Here is an 18,477-nt window from a genome sequence, read left to right on the forward strand (position 1 = left end):
ATCATATGGCTGGGGAAAATGTTGCAAACTCTACTGTATGATCATGAATTACATTTCTGATCACAATCAAGGCTATGTAGGCAAATATGTATATGTCATGCAAACATACAGTGAATAAAACTATAACATTATGCACTGTTACACATTCAAATTACTGTAAATAACAAAAAACAACTGAATGAAATTGGAAGGCATTGACTTGTGAAGTGAGAATTTGTCTTTTGAACAGACATGAAAACAGCAAGGGGCTCATCCTGTTTGTGTTCAGACTCTAATGAACTGTTAAACCAACGTCCGTGGTTTGAACACTGTAAAAAAAAAGTTGTATTGTCTAATGCACTGTCCGGTTGCTCATCATTTCTCTATATTTTGCTGTAAACACTGCTAAACATGATTCTGTGGAGATCATGGAGTCAGGCCTGTTATGCAAGAGAGTGTGCAGCATCGAAAGACTTAAGTTTATCCGCAAAACCTACAAATGTACAAATGTGCCTCTTTGGGTTGCCACAAGTGACAAGGTTCACAATGTGCAAAGAAAAACAACAGCAACACCACCATCACTTACCTGGTAAAAACTGCCCTGTCGTCAATGTGGTTATTATGCAGGATGTAAGGGTGCAGCATGTGTGCTTTTTGCTGTTTTCCATTTACTGGTGAAGTCCTAGAGGAACTGGTGGCAGATTAACATAAAATGTTCATAGTATGACATATTCCTCCAGATGTAAATTGTTTAGGACCAATCAGGGTGGAATTCCCTCTGATAAAAAGAATGAACGGCTGCATACTGTACGGCAAAGCTAGACTGACTGACTGTCTATTTGTCTGTCTGCCCCCCCTCTCTATCTCTCCCTCTTTCTCTCTCTCTCTCTCTCTCTCTCTCTCTCTCTCTCTCTCTCTCTCTCTCTCTCTCTCTCCCCCCCCCCCCTCTCTGTGTCACTGTCAAACCATCTTACTGTTGATGTCCAAATATTTCACTGCATCAATTGTACTGTGGAATATGATTGAAGGAAAGAAATATTTTATTTTGAATCCTGAAAAGTAAAATTCAGCTCATTTCTGCTTCGTGGAATATGTAGACATGGTGCATGGATCTGCAGCACTGGGGGAAAGCATTAATAAAACACTGATTGGTCATACCACTTGTTTATTTGGTGATTTAAAATGAATTGATGTTGAAGGCTGAGAGATATTTCATGTGTGGTGTACATTTGTTGTACATTTGTTGGGGAAAATCATTTGAATCCAACAACCACTAAACCACTGAACCTCTGAAAGCACATTATATTTTATTAGACACAAAATAAATAAATCAGAAATAATACTCCATCGCAGTAATATTAGCCTACATTAGCTCACAAATACTATTGTTTCCCTTAATTCACATTTACTGGGGGGGGGACATTTAGAGTGCAGATTTTCAAAAGAATACCAGAAAAGTAGACCCACATTTGTATTATTCCCTATTTTTTATTATTTTGGTCCTTGACCCTTTTCCATTGGAGACAAAAACAAAACAAAAATGATTTTTTATTTATTTTTTATTTTTTTAAATCGTGCAGTGATACATACTTACTCTTGGGGCGCTGTTAGATTTTTCGTGTACGTTTTTGAGCCGGAAGCGTTTTGTGGATGAAAAAACGGGGAAATAAACGATACTTCGGTACTACGTGACCGAGCAAGGAAACTTCGAAAGTCTTGTCTTCGGAATGAGTATTGAATGTTAGTGTATTGCTCGATAATATTGTCAGAATGTATTCTTTTTAATTCTTGTAAGTGACTGGTATTTTTGGTGGACATATCTTCCTTCAGGAAGATAGCGAGCTATCTACGCGCCAAGGTAAGTACAGCCTGCCTGAATCTGTTGGCATTAGCACGGAAGCTAGAATACATGGGTGTTTTGGCAATGCTTTCTGTGGCTAGGCATATTTTTGATTCTACTTATGTAGTAGCAGTTACAGTGATTGCGTAGTTACTTGATAGTTGATCGCATGTAAGCATAGATGCGTTTAGGGTCGTGCTGTTTACGTTTGTAGGCCCATCTTAATTCTGCTGCATGGCGTCACTTAATGCTTTGTGTAATTACTTAATGCGTGTGATTTATTTAGCATTTGGTTAACTTATTATGAGTTTTTTTGCTCAGAGGAACAATTTCACTAATCACCAATGAAGCTCTCATTCTAACGTTAAGCTACTAGGGCCTCTTCTGTTGAGATGAACACCGCGAGCTTTGGTCGATTAAGTTGTTCTGTCGTGATTCGTGCACTCGGAAATACTTCTGTTATGTTTATCCTGATCCCTCACCATATCCAGGTTTTTCCCTTTAAATATATAACCGCTTCTTCCTTCACTGATGCGCAAACATATACATATTATGTCAGTTGCACGTTTGTGTACCCCTGGCGAAAATGTATGCAGTCTAATACAACGCTCTTGCAATACATTCCCCTTCATGGGGGTTAGAATGTTCAGTTTATGTTGAAACAGAGAGGTACCGATTCAACTGCATTATAAGTTTGGAGGATGTTGTTTGTGGTGGTGTTGTTAAACTGTATAGGATTAAACACATAGGTGTTCTTGCGATTTAGCCTAACATCACTGATTGAAATGGGATAGTCAAAATCATGGAAATGCATGTCAGTACAACAATCAACTGCATCACAAACTGCTGTCTCCAGATATTTACACCGTTGAATCAACAGCTTTATTTAGAATATTAAACAACTACTGAACATTATGAACTTCATGGAGCTAATTATTGCAGAACTTGTATATTAGACTGCATTCGTTTTAGTTAAGTGTCCTGAGGATGTCGTCATTTCGTAGTCTATTGTGAACCCTTGTGTCAAAGCGATTTTCTCTATAGGAAGATAACGTGGGGATTTTGAATAATCACTCCTACCAAGCTGTGTTGGTAACAAAGTACTCTGAAATGCTCCTGTTTTGCCCTACATTTTTTTTTATAGTCTGGCTTCGAGCATTTCCTGTGATCTTCTATGGGGAGTGTAGGGTGAAGCCTGCTTTGTAGGTGCCATTATTCAAAATTCCCATATTATTTTCCATATACTCCTTATATAAATAGGCAAAATATGGTATTCTGTAGTTCATCTTCAAATGTCTATGAACTGACAAGTGATATATTGTTGTAACATTGTCTTGTGGTTCAAGGTGAAAATGTCACAACCACCTATTAATTCGCCCCAGCAGCTATTAATGTGTCAAACTCAAGTTAATACTAATTTATTCCGAAATTGACATCATTTAATAATGTTTTACATTTGAACAGAAACACTACGATGTATAAAAGGAGCCCAGGAAGACGTGGTGAGAGACCTTTTACAGACACTTATGTCCCTGGTCATGATTTCGATCCGCCATGGAGAGTCCCTGAGGCACACAGCCCCCAGCATTGGAATGATGCGCATTTTCCAAGGAAAGGGCCCTCAGATGAATGGGGCAGGTTCAAAGAAGAGTTCATGCCACACGCTGACCGAAGACCACAGTCATCGGAGGAGTACAAGCCCAGACGTTCACCCTCAGAGTACTCAACTCGTCAGAGAAGTCCCCCGGCTGAGCTGCCTTTGGGATATGCAGAGCGCCGGAGGTTATCCCCAAAAACCTTTGAAGAAAGACAGACCCACTCTCCCAGACGGCTACCCAGAGAGAGCCTACCATCACTGTTGACCATTGACCATCACCACAGACGTCCAGTCCCCAACTGGGGCAGAAACGAGCACGGTGTGGGCCACCCTGAAAGGCAGGAGAGTGGTACAGGCAGAGGGCAGAGGGGACCCCGAGGGTCCAGTCCCAGAGGCAGATCATTTAATCGGTCGCAGGAGAAGAGGCATGACCGGATGGAGCATGGTTATCACTCAGAGGAGCACAACGAGCGGAATAGTGAAAGGAGCCCGTTTTCAGATAGGTACAGGAAGAGTAAAAATGCCAAATCATTAAATTACACATCAGAAGGCCACAGTCTTGGGGGCTGAGACGAGAAGAGCATCTGATTGCGATATCCCACAGAAGACGACTGAAAGCAGTATCTCATATCTTTAACACACATCTGTTGCTCATATCGTGTATCAGTTTTAGCTTTTGCTGAGTGAATTATTTAGTGTAACATATAAGTTGTGATATAATTGTAATCTCAACAGCTTATATTTGTCAACATTTGTTTTAAAGTAGTAAAGTGGTGATAAAATGTGATGTTTTGCCAAAAAAGCTGTAGTTATTTGGTAGGGTGTATCTGCCACAAAACATCACTTAAAACACAGTTTCATATTGCAGCATCATTTGTTAGTTTCCTGTGGTAAGTATGGAATAGGATGGGTAGCTATAGACTATTACCTGAGCAGTTCCTGTTGGCTAGTATCGAGACAAGTATCTTGTGTATTGAACATTATTGCCTGCTTTGTCGACACAGGTTACAGCCCAAGAAGTCAGAGTTTAGAGACCATCGCCCTGATAAAAGATCCAGAGATTTGGGTCATTATGAGGACCACGGTGGCCCTCAAAGGCCCTACAGCCGAAGTCCGGGCCCTACACCTGTCATTGTTGAGCATGACCATGGTATCTCACAGCGTGGAGGAGTGAACAGGAGTGGAGCTGGAGAAAGGAGGGACCATGTTCGCCATGCAGAACCTTCCCAGGATAGACACAGGAAGGAGGAAAGGCATGATGCTCGTGAGGAGCCAAGGATGGAACCTCCCCCTAAAAGGAGGAGAAGTCAATCTCCTCCCAATGTTCGAAAAAGGCACAATGAGCCGTTAGGAGATCACAAGCGGCCATATCACCTCCAGGAACAACCCAAAAGAGCAACAGTTCAGGATGTGGACTTGAGGCCAGACAGAGTGGAACATGGTGGCTACTCTGGCCCAAAGTGGGAACAGCAAAGACAAGATGTTAAACAACCAAGAGGCAAGGCCGCACCAGCGATTACTCCACAAAGGCCGCCGTATCGGCACAGGAATCCAAACGTGAACAGAGACGCATCCATAACACCAAGAGTTGATAGCAGTGAACAAGAAACTCTCAAGATCAGGGTGGACATGAATCGCTCCATGGGTCAAGACAGGTAAAGTCTTGCCATTTCCAACATTGTAAGGTATGGTTGAAAGTTCATGCTTCCTTTCTAAATCATGCTCTGCCCCCAGCCCTGTGTAAAAGGATTCTCTTCAGATCCAGAAGCCTGATCGTGAAGCACAATGTGAACAGTTGAAGTGGATAATCACTGAATGCTGGAACCGTACTTCTCTATGGCAAGTTAAAAGGAATTCTCCAAAGTTGATCCAGGCATACTCCAAACTAAATTATTACTTTCCTCCCCATCATATTTAAAGGAAGTCTTTAAGACCGCACAGAGTCACATTCCCTCTAGGTATCAAGTCAGAATGTAAACCTCTAGTCACAAAAGAAATGGCCAGTCCGTCATGGGTTTAAGAACATTGAGAAGACTTGACAGTGGTTCTTTCATGTGAGTGGAGACATCCTGAACTTCAAAAAATCAGGACCGAGGACTTGCTGGACGCACCAGATGTAAATGATGGACTTACAGTGTCGTGGAGATAGAAATGGAGAAGGAATGGTCTGCATTCTAACACAACATTATTCCTGGACTTGACTGAGGAAAGAGCTCCAATTTTTTTGCAATGCCATCATTTTACAAATGTGAAGTCAAAGATTTTGACATGAGTTAATTGGACTTATTTGACAATCATTCAGAGGGATACAACACTTCATAGCTGCAGGCCCAAAAGTGGTGAATTCATCCATGTCCTAAGTTGTGACCCAGTATTCAAACTCGGACTGTCTATGCAACTGAATATCACTGTGTCCCTAGTATTCCTGCATTTTACACACCATGATGCACGTCACTCAAGAAGGAAAAGCACAAACGGCTACATTTTCTGGAAGATATAATCCGTCCCTATTGTACACCAGGATGCTTTTCAGCAGATGGACGGAGACCCTCTGCATCACTCGAGGGAGTCGGGGCCCTCTGGTAGCTCTAAAACCATCATAAACTTGACTTGAGTCTTGACTTTTGATTTTCCATTCCCAATAAGGGTGAAGTTATTCAAACAGTGGTTACATCCCTGGTCAAAAAGGGATTTACTGGACAGTACTTCAACTTGAGACCATGATCAGTCTGGATTTGACTAATACACTGGATGATCATTCTGGAGGATGAAGTGGACTTTCCATGTATGGTCAAGTTTGAAAGCTCTTTTGATAAGTGGATTCACTCTCACTGTACACACTGGTTTTGCAAGAAAGATATGTCCACCAAAATGCCAGCACTTACCTACAACAAAGAAATAAGCTATTTTATGTCGGCTTTTATTTTAGTTCATCCTTGGTACATCCTCAAGGTAAGTCGGCATGTTTTTTTTTCTGCAATTAAGGCTCCAGCTGGTGGTGTTCTCATTCTGTCCGATGTTGGTGATCCCATCTGATGGATATCTCCTGAGGCAAAGGGGTTGACCCTACCGTTTCTGCAACTTTACATCAATTTGTCAAAACATCTTCTGACCTGCTCCCTGTGGCATTCATAAAGCAACAACAGTGGAGTTCTGGAGATGAAGCTATACAGCAGAAGCACTCCAACAGCTGTTAATATTCCATTAAGAACCTGCATCATTTCAAGTCCTCAGGATGAAGCTTCATCAAGATTGTGAACTGTGGATTACTAAACAGACCTTTCAACTCTGAATATCAGGCAAGACACTGCAGAAGATTACTCCATTACTCCACTTCCGTTTGAAAGGCTTTGAATAAATAACAACAATGTTATGGCTGACACTTGATGTTGATGGATGTTTTTGATATCGGCGCCCACTTTTCACCCCTTATAAAAACCACTGGTCTATAATGCATTATGCAGAGTTGTTTGCTCCTGTACTTACCAATTTTTCATTTACTCAACTCTCTCAGGAGTCTCCATTCCAAATGTAAAAAGTTATGTGGCCCTAAAGGAAAACTCATTCTCAAGCATCAACAGGATTGTTGGTTCTGAGTGCACCCCTGCAAAAGGAAAACTGACCAGATTTTTAGATGGCAGAAGAGGAGTTCAACTTGGAAGAGGGCAATACTTTGACAGACATTTATTTCACAAACATTTGCCAGGCTCTATGTACACAAAACATGGAAAACTCCACCTGCTAGAAGAATGCATTTGACCTAGGTTTGGACCAGGAGTGTCTTGCCTTCTAATGATGGGAGGATGGACAACAGCAACATACAAACCACAAGACTGCCACAATCCACAACTTGTCTTGCTTCAACTCTAATGAACAACAGAGTGGAATGCATCTCATTGGCATGGGTTTCAGTTGAGCTCCACTGCCAATGGCCAGGCAACAAAACCGTATTGGATTACGGGCAAACATACTTGACCGGGAAATGAATATATGACCAGCGGTGTTCTCTGCTGTGCTCAACACTGCAGAAGTCGGAGTATGCTATGGAGTTTCTGTTGAAGCTGTTCTCCATTGTGCCATCTAACGTCTATGGGGGTCTGTTATCCCACCAGCACATCAGCAGTTCAGAAGAGAACATATCAAGAAAACACTCTGGAATGCCATTGAGTGCTCTATCTGTGCTCTGTGTGCAGAACTCAGTTTCCATCTATAAGGAGTAAAATTACATTTCTATGTAATCCAAAGTTACAAATCGAAAGGACTCTGGCAAGCGAACACCACTACCACAAAAGCTTGAGGATCCAGAAAACTGTGGATGGATTTGTAGAGAGGGCAAAATTGGAAGGGAAGCATGATCTTTCACCTGCCTTTGAGCCAGAAGGGGGAAATGAGTGTCTAAAAAGCATAACAATTTACAAACTTTTCTACAGCATATTTCTTGAAACGATAGTTTGTTCTTGATCTATGTGATCTATTTTTCAACTGATGTATCGGATATTTAGAGAAAGTTTCATGGCTCTTCAGCAACAGCATTACATATCTGTTCTCACCTTAAACAGAATATTAAAACTGAGTGTTCATATGCAAACATACATTATAAGTTATAGGCTGCTTCCTTTAACAGTCCTAAAATCATAGAACCACTAACAGTGCAGTCATGCCTTATTTCCCCTGAGAAGGCCGTTTTCCCATGTCTGCCTCTCTTGATGGCTAGCGCTGTGTACTATATTTATAGATCACTGCGTGATTTGAACACACTGATATTCTTCCTCTCCATGGGTAAGTGCACGCTGCAGATATTGGTAAGATAAACTGGTACAGGCAGCTCAAACATATGACAAATGACGACCTCATGTTAGACAAACCTGTCGCATGTTTGTTGAAGGTTACTTTGATTATTGACAATGATGGCTACATGGCTTTAGAATATAATCATAGTTATGCTCCTGTTTGATCCATAAGGATTTTAGACTTAAAGCTGTAATTTTTGGATTCACACCCAAGCCAGCATTCTTGAGACCCATGGTCATGTCCTCTTTTGATCCTTTGTGTACCAGCAGCTCTTTCAGTTACAACTCAGACAGACAGCTGTCTTTGGATTTGGTCAATGTGGGTCGACAGCGACTGGACTTCCTCCCTATGCTGGAGCATTCCGGGACCTTCAGGGAGACCCCAGTACACACTGGGACTTTTGCACAGGAGATAATCACTTTGGTCCATCAAGTCAAAGGTTCATTTACATTCATTTGTTCACTGAGACTGACTGGGAATGCTGAAAAGCCAATACCTCAACTCAAGCCATAGATATCATGGTAGCCTTCATGTCTTGATGCTCCCTTGTCTTCCCTGTCAGAAACTTACTTTAAAGGTGAACATGTTACACTGAATGATCGCTTCTCCAGTGTCATGACTGCTGACCCAGAGGTGAATGAAGAGGCTGCGATGGACAAGTAAGTGTTTTCCATTTTACTACCTATCTATGGGCCCTTATGTCAGTGTCTTCTCTGCTGTTTTGTAGTTTTTTGCAGTTCGAGAAGTTACTTCACCTAATTTCCGTTTGAGATTATATCCAGCTACATTAATCTATCGCGTTTCTACTTTGCAGAAGGATAAAAGTTTCTGTGCCCGAAATTATGCCTCTCTTCTCTAAGATGGAGAACACGCAGGTGAGCTGACAGATGGCACGTAATTAGCGTCAAAATATGCATAGCCTCTATATCCGGAGGCTCTTACATGCCACTTATCTGGAACACATTACCTCCAAATTAAATTTCTAAGTTAAATATGAACCTGAGCACTTTGAAGAGCTCTTGTTTTGAGTCTAGTTCTCTGGCCCCTGCTGGATTGGTCATAATTTCTTTGATTGCCTTTAGCAGCTACAGAGACGGCTGCCGGCCTGCGATCCCAGTGACCTCCGTCATGACCTTGAGAGACGAAGACAGGAACGTCTAGAGGGAGTGAAGGTCACCATTTCTGGTGCCAACTTCTCTCAAGCTGTGCCCGAAAGGTTTGTATAGCTTAAAATATGTGTATGCTACAGGGGCATCCACCTTGACCACATTGACATGTCTGACTTGAGTTATGTTTGCTTTTAACCGATCCTCTCCCTTCTTTCTAGTGTGGAAAGTGAGCCGGTTTTTAAAGTGCATGAGAGGAGGGGTGATGAAGATGGCCGTCACTGGGCTGAAGAGGGCCAAGGGGAACGCAGGGATTGGGGTGGTCAAATGGTAAAGTTTGTCTGTGGGACAATTCCACTAGTTTATGACATTTTTACATAGATAAATACAAAAAAATCATGGCTAAGTAGATAAGTATGTAGGATTGAGTTATCTTGTCAGTTTGTGGTGTAATGTTAGTCCCTTACAGTGCCAGACTTTAAAAGAACCATGAAGATCATTTCGGAGCCAACCTTACACAATGTAGTTGCTTTTACAAGTGTGTCTCCTTATTGTTGGTGTTATAATTTGTATTATTATAACACTCCTGCTTTACAGACTGACGTACGTCAGAGAATGTCTGAACCCAACCGGAGGGACTTCAATCGGAGGTTTAACCGCCCTGGGACTCAGCCTGGCCCCAACCGGCATTACAACAATGCTAATGGTACCACCTCCTGTTTCCATATTGTTTTATAATTACCCAGCAAACCCTTTACAAAGAAATCCAGCTGTTACATTAACAAGCATTTTCTGGTCTGTTTTAACCTCACCGAGATGTATTGTCCTTTCAGACAGGATGTTAGTTCATGTTGATCAGACGGTAACATTTCTGGTTTGCTAAGTAGGCCTAAAACTGATCAACCTCTTCATTCCTTTAGGTGCCAACTGGTAACCAGAAGACTCTCTGGGGGTGACCATTTGAGCACACTGTTTCACTTCCATTTCTGAAGAAGGACCTGGAACAGTGGAACACAGACGTGGAGCTGATTGAAATTAATTTCTGCAAAAATAAATCCTCAATTCGTGGATTACGTTGTTAACAAAGTTCAGCTCTGACAAAAAGACTGAAAGGATCTAATGTAAAGAGTATGTGTACAGTGTAATTACAATAACTACAGTGTGATGGTTCTGATTATTTTCTTTCATAGTTTGTGTTAAAAAAAAAATAATAATAATAATAACATTTATGTATTTGAATGGTTGTTTTGGTATGGTTTGAAGATTGATTAATCATACTGACTGAAATTTTCTTACTCTTCAGGTAATATTGTTTTAAGAACACATAATTTCTGCCCCACCCCCAATTTGTCATGCTTATGAGAGCCTTGGTTCATTCCTCATCTTGATGTTATTTGTCTAATAAACCTTTCTCTGGTTAAATCCTTTTTCGTTCTCCACATTTTAGTACAGGACTGAAATCCCACACATTCTCCTCATGGACGTGACTAGTTGCTGTTACACTCAAACAAAGGTTCACAAAGTTCTGTTAGCAAACCCTATAGTTTATAGTAACATTGTGGAACTTTTTTTTTACCCTCAACAGCTTCAAAAAAATGGTGCCGCTTCAATTACTTTTAATATGAAGAATTGCCTCTCCGCCATTGCCATAGGGGGTCTAGGGAAAATACTGCGGTATGTAAGATATCTGGAGCCGCCCGGCCCTTTGTTTCCGAGCATGCGTGACTTGGATTTGGTAGTGACAATCACTATCAGAACAGCTTTTCCTCGTTGGTGAGAGCTAAAATCCACATCTGGATACAAGTTTGATTCAGAGCTAGCCAGTTTGTCATAAAAGAGGAAAGCAAATTCTAACAGGTTTCGCCGCTAGGGGGAGCTACAAGCCAAAGACTACTTATTGCAGCTGTTTTAAAGTATGGTGAAGGACCATTTATGAAAAGCTTTGATACTTTTCTAAGTGTAGCATGACTATAATCAAACTCGTTTTAGTTTTTGAAGCAAGACAAATGTCTTTCAGTAGTTTTGTAGGTTCTGATCATATGGTAATCAATTAATCTGCTCAATCAAGTCGGTATGTGCTTAGAAATACTTGTGTTAGGTTTTTTTTATGTAATTAAAAAACAAATCTACAAACATACACAAAGGTCAAACATGGTTAACAAAAATAACTTTACATAGTCACTGTAGTCTGAAAAAGCCCTAGAAATATTCTCAATAAAGTGCACATTGAGTTTTGTTTAAGCAGCACACAGTGAGACAACCACGTAATGCTGTGAAATATTTCAATGCAGTACATCTTATGACTTCTACTGGTCACACCTGATCTCGCCTTACTGCAGGTCCCTTTACAGTCCGAAGAAATTGGCAGAAACATTAAGGCACAAACCAGGCTTTGCTCAAATACGCAGTCTTGTCATAACACAATAATCCCAGTTGTCAGACAGGACCACTACAACCTTCCAAATATGCTGTAGCTGTTCATTCAGTGTCTTCAGGCCAGAGAGACCTTAGAGTACAGTCTGTCTTTGCTGAGTGTTGACTTGTGGAGAAAGGTTAACTGTGATTTTCTTATGGCAGTGGTTTGAACTCCGCAGCATTGGCTTCAGGCGTTGGACTCGCTGCAGGGCAGGGGTCTGAAGGACACCTCCATGTTCTCCTCTAGGATGATGTCATATCGGCACATCAGTGGCCTGTGAACGGAGAGATTTAGAGGCATGTTGACAAACGTGAATGGAGTGTCTGCCTTAAGTACCTTAATCTTAGCTTTATCATGAATGTGGGCAAAAGTTGTAATTGTCCCTGTCAGATACGGAACTAACCCTAACCCAAGTATCAACACACCTTAATACATAATTAGGTAATGGAAGTATTAACACACAAAATGCAGAGAAACATTCGAGTCATGTTAGGTTGGTGTTGTTTCAGAGAAAAAGAAGAACAGGAACCTTTCTGGCTGGTTCAGTGGTGTTATCCTGATGCGCAGCAGACGCAGCTTGTAGCGGGGTCCGATCACGTTCCCCGTGGAAATCCTCAGAGAGATCTTCTGAATTGGGTACAAGTCCTCATCAAACTGAGCCAGTAGTCTTGTGGATGTGTACTGCTCAAATCTGTACCGCTGGCTGAGGTTGAAGGGAATAAAAGGAAGGCCTCAGAAACATTGATCCACTGAGGAAATGGGATTTTTGAGGAATTGTGTTTAAGACCCTTAAATTGGTTTGCCAGAAACCTTGGTGTCATATTTGACTCAAATCTCAATTTGGAAACCCATATCAAAAATATAATTAAAACATCTTTTTATCACTTAACAAACATTGCTTAGGTGCAACCGTTTCTCTCTCAGGCTGACACTGAAAGACTGATGCACGGGTTTATCACAAGCAGGCTAGACTACTGTAACTTGCTTTTGTCTGGTCTACCAAAAAAAGCCATTACTCAACTACAAACAATACAGAATGCAGCAGCGCCCGTCCTCACTAAAACAAGACGGAGAGTGCACATCACACCAGTATTAAAATTACTGCACTGGTTACCTGTTAATTTCAGAATAGATTTCAAGATTCTCTTACTAGTCTATAAATCACTCCATAGTCATGCACCTGAATATAAAACAGACATGCTCTCAAGGTACACACCCAGTAGATCCTCTGGCACTGAACTCCTAACAGTTCCAAAAGCCAGGACAAAGAGACATGGGGAAGCAGGTTTTAGTTTCTATGCCCCCAGCCTTTGGAATACTCTGCTAGGATACCTAAGAATGGCTTAAACAGTTAAAACCTTTAAACATGCACTTAAGACATGCCTCTTTGATCTCGCTTACCACTCACTATAACATTTATCTGTTTACTTATCTGTGTCTCTTTACAAGTGTTTGTAACCCCCCCCCCCCCCCCCCCCTGCCCAGCAGCTGTCTCTTAGTTTGACGATCACGGTGCTGAGCAGTCCTTTACGGTGCCAGTGTGGTTAGTACATAATTTCCTGTTTATTTATCTCTGGCAAAATGTCTCTTTATAAGTGTTTGTAACCCCCCCCCCACCCCCCTTAACCCTAGCAGATAACCGTGCTGACCAGTCCTTTACGGTGCCAGTGTGGTTAGTATGACATTTCCTGTTTATTTATCTCTGGATAATCTGTGTGTTTTTACAAGTGTTTGTAAACCTCCACCCCCCCTTTTTTCCTACTATGAAGCGCATTGTGTTACCTCCTGGTATGAAATGCGGCGTACAAATAAGGTTTTTATTTGTTATGATGTAACGTGTATAGGACTTACTGGTCCATTCTGGCTTCCATGAAGCTTTTCCCACTGTGCAGACGGAGGATGACGACTCCCCAGCGCAGATACTGGTTCCATGTGACGATGTCCACCCTGTAGCTGGTTTCTGGCACAGTGCAGAAGACTGTAAGATGTCTGTCATGTTTCTCATAAAATGTGGAGTTCCTTTATTAATTAAGGTATGGCAAGGAAGCAAGTCATGTAAGAACTTACTGCTGTATGGAAATTCGTTTGAGGTAGAAAAGAAGGCCCTGGTCTCTCCCAGCTTCACAAGAGTGTCCTTCCAGGGACTCATGTCGTACCCTGAGAAAAAGAAAACATTTGGTTGAAGAGATAATATTCACTTAAGTTTAAGTCCTAGCTAATCTGCATTTTTATAACTTTCTCTTACCCAAGACAGGACAGGAGGCGGGCTTAAAGGCCTCACATTGCAGGCACTGTCCATTTAGGAAGTCATTGTAGGAGGAGCAGGGGTAGGCTGTGATGTTGCAGGTGCGGTTGAGAGCACACAGGTAGAGGAATACAGATCGCTGATGGTCGCACACAAAGAAGGCCTTCCCTGCAGGGGAGCAAGTGAGGAGTGAATATTGACATGTGTCATGTGGATATGCACTTTTTTGCAGAAATCTGTAATTTAATTAAGGGTAAAATCTTTCTTCATTATTTTGTATTGTTCTGAGCCATATCTCCTAAGCCAACATCCCTTGTTGATTACTGCAAAATTATTTTTTAGAATACATGTCTATAAATCTATAATCTATATCTATAAATATTGTCATTTTGAGGCAACACAGATTTGTTACTTAAATTTCCCTAGGGATAAATTAAGTATCCATCTATCTATCTATCTATCTATCTATCTATATATCTGTCTATCTATCTATCTATCTATCTATCTATCTATCTATCTTGTGCGTGTGTGAGTTTCTGACCTGAGAAAATGGTCTTGGGGCATCCTGGTTGGTCTGAGCCTCCATTGGCATAGAAGTCGATATGGCCATGTGCCCCTCGGAGACCAAAACCTACAAAAACAGTTATGGAATACAGAAACATAATGACATGAGATAAGGTTTGCAGTGAACACTAAAAACCTCACAATTACACATAAACTCTTTCACAGCAGTAGAACCTCTTTTTCTGAAACCACAAAGACAAAGACATAAACTGACATTGTATAATTGTCATTCCTACATTTAGATATTAAGCAGACTTTGTTCTTCAAAGCTGCTCAGAGCACAGGGAAGATGTACATTTTAAAAGAAGGAGTAATACCAAGGCATCAAATCCATGCTGTGTTAAGCTACAGGAAAACTCTGGATAGTGACTCTAACAACCAGCCACAGTCAGGATGGCTCAATGTAATCTGCATAATATCATATACGTGGGCTTACCATCCATGTCTGTGTGTAGGACGTCTACAAACTGAGCGTCACTGGGATCCAGGCGTTCCTCTGGGGACACTCCTGCAAACATGGGCCCTGCAGGGTCCAGACCTATGTGATGGAACAGAGCGTTAGTCTATCTATCTTTACCTCCTTCTATAAGGATAAAATATGTGACTTTGATTCAACAAAATAATGAATAATTTCTGGTGAGAATATGAAACAATAATTTGAATACATTTTTTTTTTAATCACCATGTAACATTCAATGTAATGTCTAATAGATCAAGTATCTGTAAACTGCCTGCCCTCCATAAATAAGAAATGGCACTAACCAGGACCTCTCTTACCTGTAATTCTGCCGATCTTGCCTCCCAGCATAGCCCCAATGAACCCTGCCACATGTGCCCCGAGGCTGATCCCAATCAGGTGGATGGAGTCCAGCGATGCTCCCTTGTCCTTTAACACAAAGACGGAGTTATGAGCACAATTCTTATTCACCGTGCAGGCAAGAGCACTGTGGTCTTGCCTGACCCTTTGCACTAAGGCCCACATTTCTGTGTCTGTGTCAGTCTGTGAATTTGAGCTGTTTTATTTCAAATGAATTATGTATCCCTAAGCACAGGTCACATTAGCAGATTTTTAAAGCAGGTGTGTGCAGGTTAAGCATTTGTCAAAAGGCTACTGATGCGGATGCCCATAGGAAGAGACATCTTACATAAAGGAAACTTTCAAATACACTCTTTAAGGTTTTCGGGTTTGTCCTCAGAGATCTCTTACATGTTCTGATTTAAGAAAAAAAAAAAAACCTATTGGTTCTACATCATGAAACCCTTGAACGTGAACTAAATGTAAGCTTACAGGACAAAATGAAGAACTTAACAACCTCAAGGAACCTTCGCTCCCGCTCACCTGCATACTCTGAATGAACCCTGTCAGGTTAGCTGCAGTCTCGCGTGTGTTGGCGACAGCAATGAAGTAGTTCAGGTTGCAAGCTCCACGGTTCCAGTCCACCACCAGGATATTCATGTCCTCTTGCCTGGCCAGCTGGTGTACGAGGTGATCGATCCAGATGGGCGGGGCGCCTGTGGGCCTGTACCCGTGGATTACGAAGGCAGTTGGCCTGGACAGATTGAAGAGCGGCTGGGAGGTGAATTTGTGGTGGGGAAGCTCCTGGCCGCACTCCAGGTTGGCACGGGTGTAGAGCAGCAGCCTCACATACAGATTGGTCCCGATAAACGACTCGTGGAAGAACAGGTCAGTGAAGTTGTCACATTCGCTGTCCTGACCTGGAGTTGGGAGAGAGGACCTGGTTTGATTACCCCAACATCTGATTAATTTGGTTTCTCCGGTCACTACTGAGGCGCCTGGAGATGCTGTGTGGTTGTGCATATGTGTTATTCAAAGATATAACCATTGACAGGTATAATTACCCAAGCTATTTAGGTTGTAGCAGTAGCTCTAAAGAGCACATATAGAGTAGACTTATGAGTAGGAGGTACCAATGTTGTTTACCTGTCCACCTATAGAGACTGAAAGAAGGGGATGTCTGTCAGCTTGGGTTCTTGCGCCCCAATTCCCTCATGTCTAGCCTTTCTGATCCTCCTAAGCTGACGGCATCATTGAGTTCTCACACATTATCATCATCATCATTACACAACACCCCACTCGCCCCCCACATTCTCTCTCTGCCCTTTTTCCCGCTCTCTCCAGCTGAGACCTCATTATCTCTGACCACCTGAACCTTTGACATCCCCATTTACACCAGAGGCCTGGGTGTTGCGCACAAGCTCCCAGGGCTTTAGAGGTGATCTGTGGTCTGTAATTAGCGTGAACGTTCCAGGCACAATTGGATCATGCTTCTATAAAAAAGCAGGACATCCCACTTCTCACTTGGCATATCCTCAGATTTTCCCTGCTCGGCCCTCGTCTGCCCAAAGGATCAGGTGGTGATTATGGCTATTGTTTATAAACATGGGGATCAAAGAAGAGAGTACAAGCATTTGTCTTCACCCCCCTCCCCCGGCTCAAGTCATGGCTTGCGCTTGTGTCTCGTGTCTCGTGTCTCTGTGCCCTCCCCTGTGGTGCTGTTCATTGAAAGATGGCAGGTTCACCACAGGTCAGTCTGTCGTGATGCTGTACTGTCCAGGCGATGAATCATTAAGCATCTCCTGGCAGAGAAGGGTGTTTACTGCTGTACTCAGACACTGAACAGACTGAACAGATTTCAATGATGTGTCTGAAAGAGGTGCTATTAACCTTTCTGCTGAATATACTATGCTGAGCGAATGTATTAGCTTTTTTGGTAAGAAGAGATATGGATGCTAGGGCAGACAAGAGATTGCTGATTGGACTTAGAATGTATGTCAGCTCTTGCACAGTGCGACACCTTTACTCAGTTACTACTACACGTCATAATATCATGCTGTCAACAAGAACCCGGTCCTACCTTTGCAGAGCATCATGACGCTGACCAGACATAGGACCTGCAAATGTAGTATCCTCATTGTGGTTTGAGCACGAGACTTGACAGAGAGAGGGAGGTAGAGAAGGCAGAGGTAACAGAAGGGATGAGGAACAAACAGAGTGCTCACAAAGTCTGAAGCACAACAGAGGAGTACACAGAGAGAAGAAGAGAGAGAAGGAGGAGGAGGAAGGAAAAAGGGCGGAGACTAAGAGATCAGTGGACTTCTCTGCACAGTCAACGCACTTAGTCCAAGATTCTCCCGCAATTTTGAGTGGGCTGACTGGTCAGAAAGAGAACTGAATCTGATCAAAAGAAAGATTTGTTAAAACACACACACACACACACACACACACACACACACACACACACACACACACACACACACACACACACACACACATACACACACACACACACATACATACACACACACAGAATTTAAAAAATAATTGCAGAAAGTAACCATTGCAAATAATTACTTTCAGATGTCAAGAAAAAATTAGAGTTCCCCCAAGACCATAGGGTTGAAATAACACCCACATCTTTTACCACCAATCATCTCCTAAAATATTTCCCCCACCCTCCACTCTTGCTCCTGCCATATTCTCTGTGCACCACCCTCGACTACTCCGGTAAAGTGGCAGTCTTTCCTTGACTCTGCCACTCATACGGTGCGTATGCATCAGCGGCTATTCCCTCTTACCTTACGCAGGTCACCAACCACAGGGCGTTTCCACCCACAAACCGCACCAGGCACAGAAAAGAGCCACATCAGCGAGTTTATTAATAGTGCCACAGGCATGAGGTGTGGTTAGCCGAAGTGCACCCTGCAAGCATTTGCATCTATGTAATTTCCACATGGTGCACAGGATAAAAGGCTCAAGTTCAGCCCTAAGACTGGGACATCTATAGTGATCCGTCGGGAGATCAGATCAGAGAGGAATTAAACAAGAGTTGTATGATTATACAAACGTGTTTCACAATGCGTTATGTAATTGTGTCTGGGGTAATGTGAAAGAAGTGTCAAAAATAATATATGACACCA

The 18,477-nt window shown here is 42.1% G+C and overlaps 2 protein-coding genes across 3 annotated transcripts; one reads left to right on the plus strand and one right to left on the minus strand.

Moving 5' to 3' along the window:
* Nucleotides 1-1,657: 1,657 nt before the first annotated feature.
* LOC308378731 (uncharacterized protein) lies at nt 1,658-10,659 on the plus strand. 2 transcript variants are annotated; one of them, XM_080855703.1, is made up of 10 exons: nt 1,658-1,837; nt 3,284-3,919; nt 4,421-5,071; nt 8,477-8,646; nt 8,770-8,866; nt 9,022-9,082; nt 9,290-9,423; nt 9,535-9,643; nt 9,911-10,019; nt 10,234-10,659. In XM_080855703.1, exons 2-10 carry the CDS (start codon nt 3,294-3,296, stop codon nt 10,245-10,247), a joined length of 1,971 nt encoding a protein of 656 aa, XP_080711829.1. In that variant the 5' UTR covers nt 1,658-1,837; nt 3,284-3,293; the 3' UTR covers nt 10,248-10,659. The 2 variants fall into 2 exon arrangements, with proteins under 2 accessions (XP_080711829.1, XP_080711830.1); XM_080855704.1 differs by having other exon boundaries at nt 9,293-9,423.
* A 1,256-nt stretch (nt 10,660-11,915) lies between these two features.
* On the minus strand, nt 11,916-16,382 carry lipib (lipase, member Ib; the record flags this gene model as incomplete). The annotated part of the gene is given in 10 exon segments (XM_080855485.1): nt 11,916-12,003; nt 12,259-12,432; nt 13,581-13,689; nt 13,797-13,886; nt 13,975-14,142; nt 14,516-14,605; nt 14,975-15,076; nt 15,316-15,424; nt 15,878-16,351; nt 16,353-16,382. Coding segments are annotated over 10 exon segments (1,434 nt in total).
* Nucleotides 16,383-18,477: the final 2,095 nt, after the last annotated feature.

This window comes from Sprattus sprattus (assembly GCF_963457725.1).
Source record: "Sprattus sprattus genome assembly, chromosome: 17".
Lineage (NCBI taxonomy): Eukaryota > Metazoa > Chordata > Actinopteri > Clupeiformes > Clupeidae > Sprattus > Sprattus sprattus.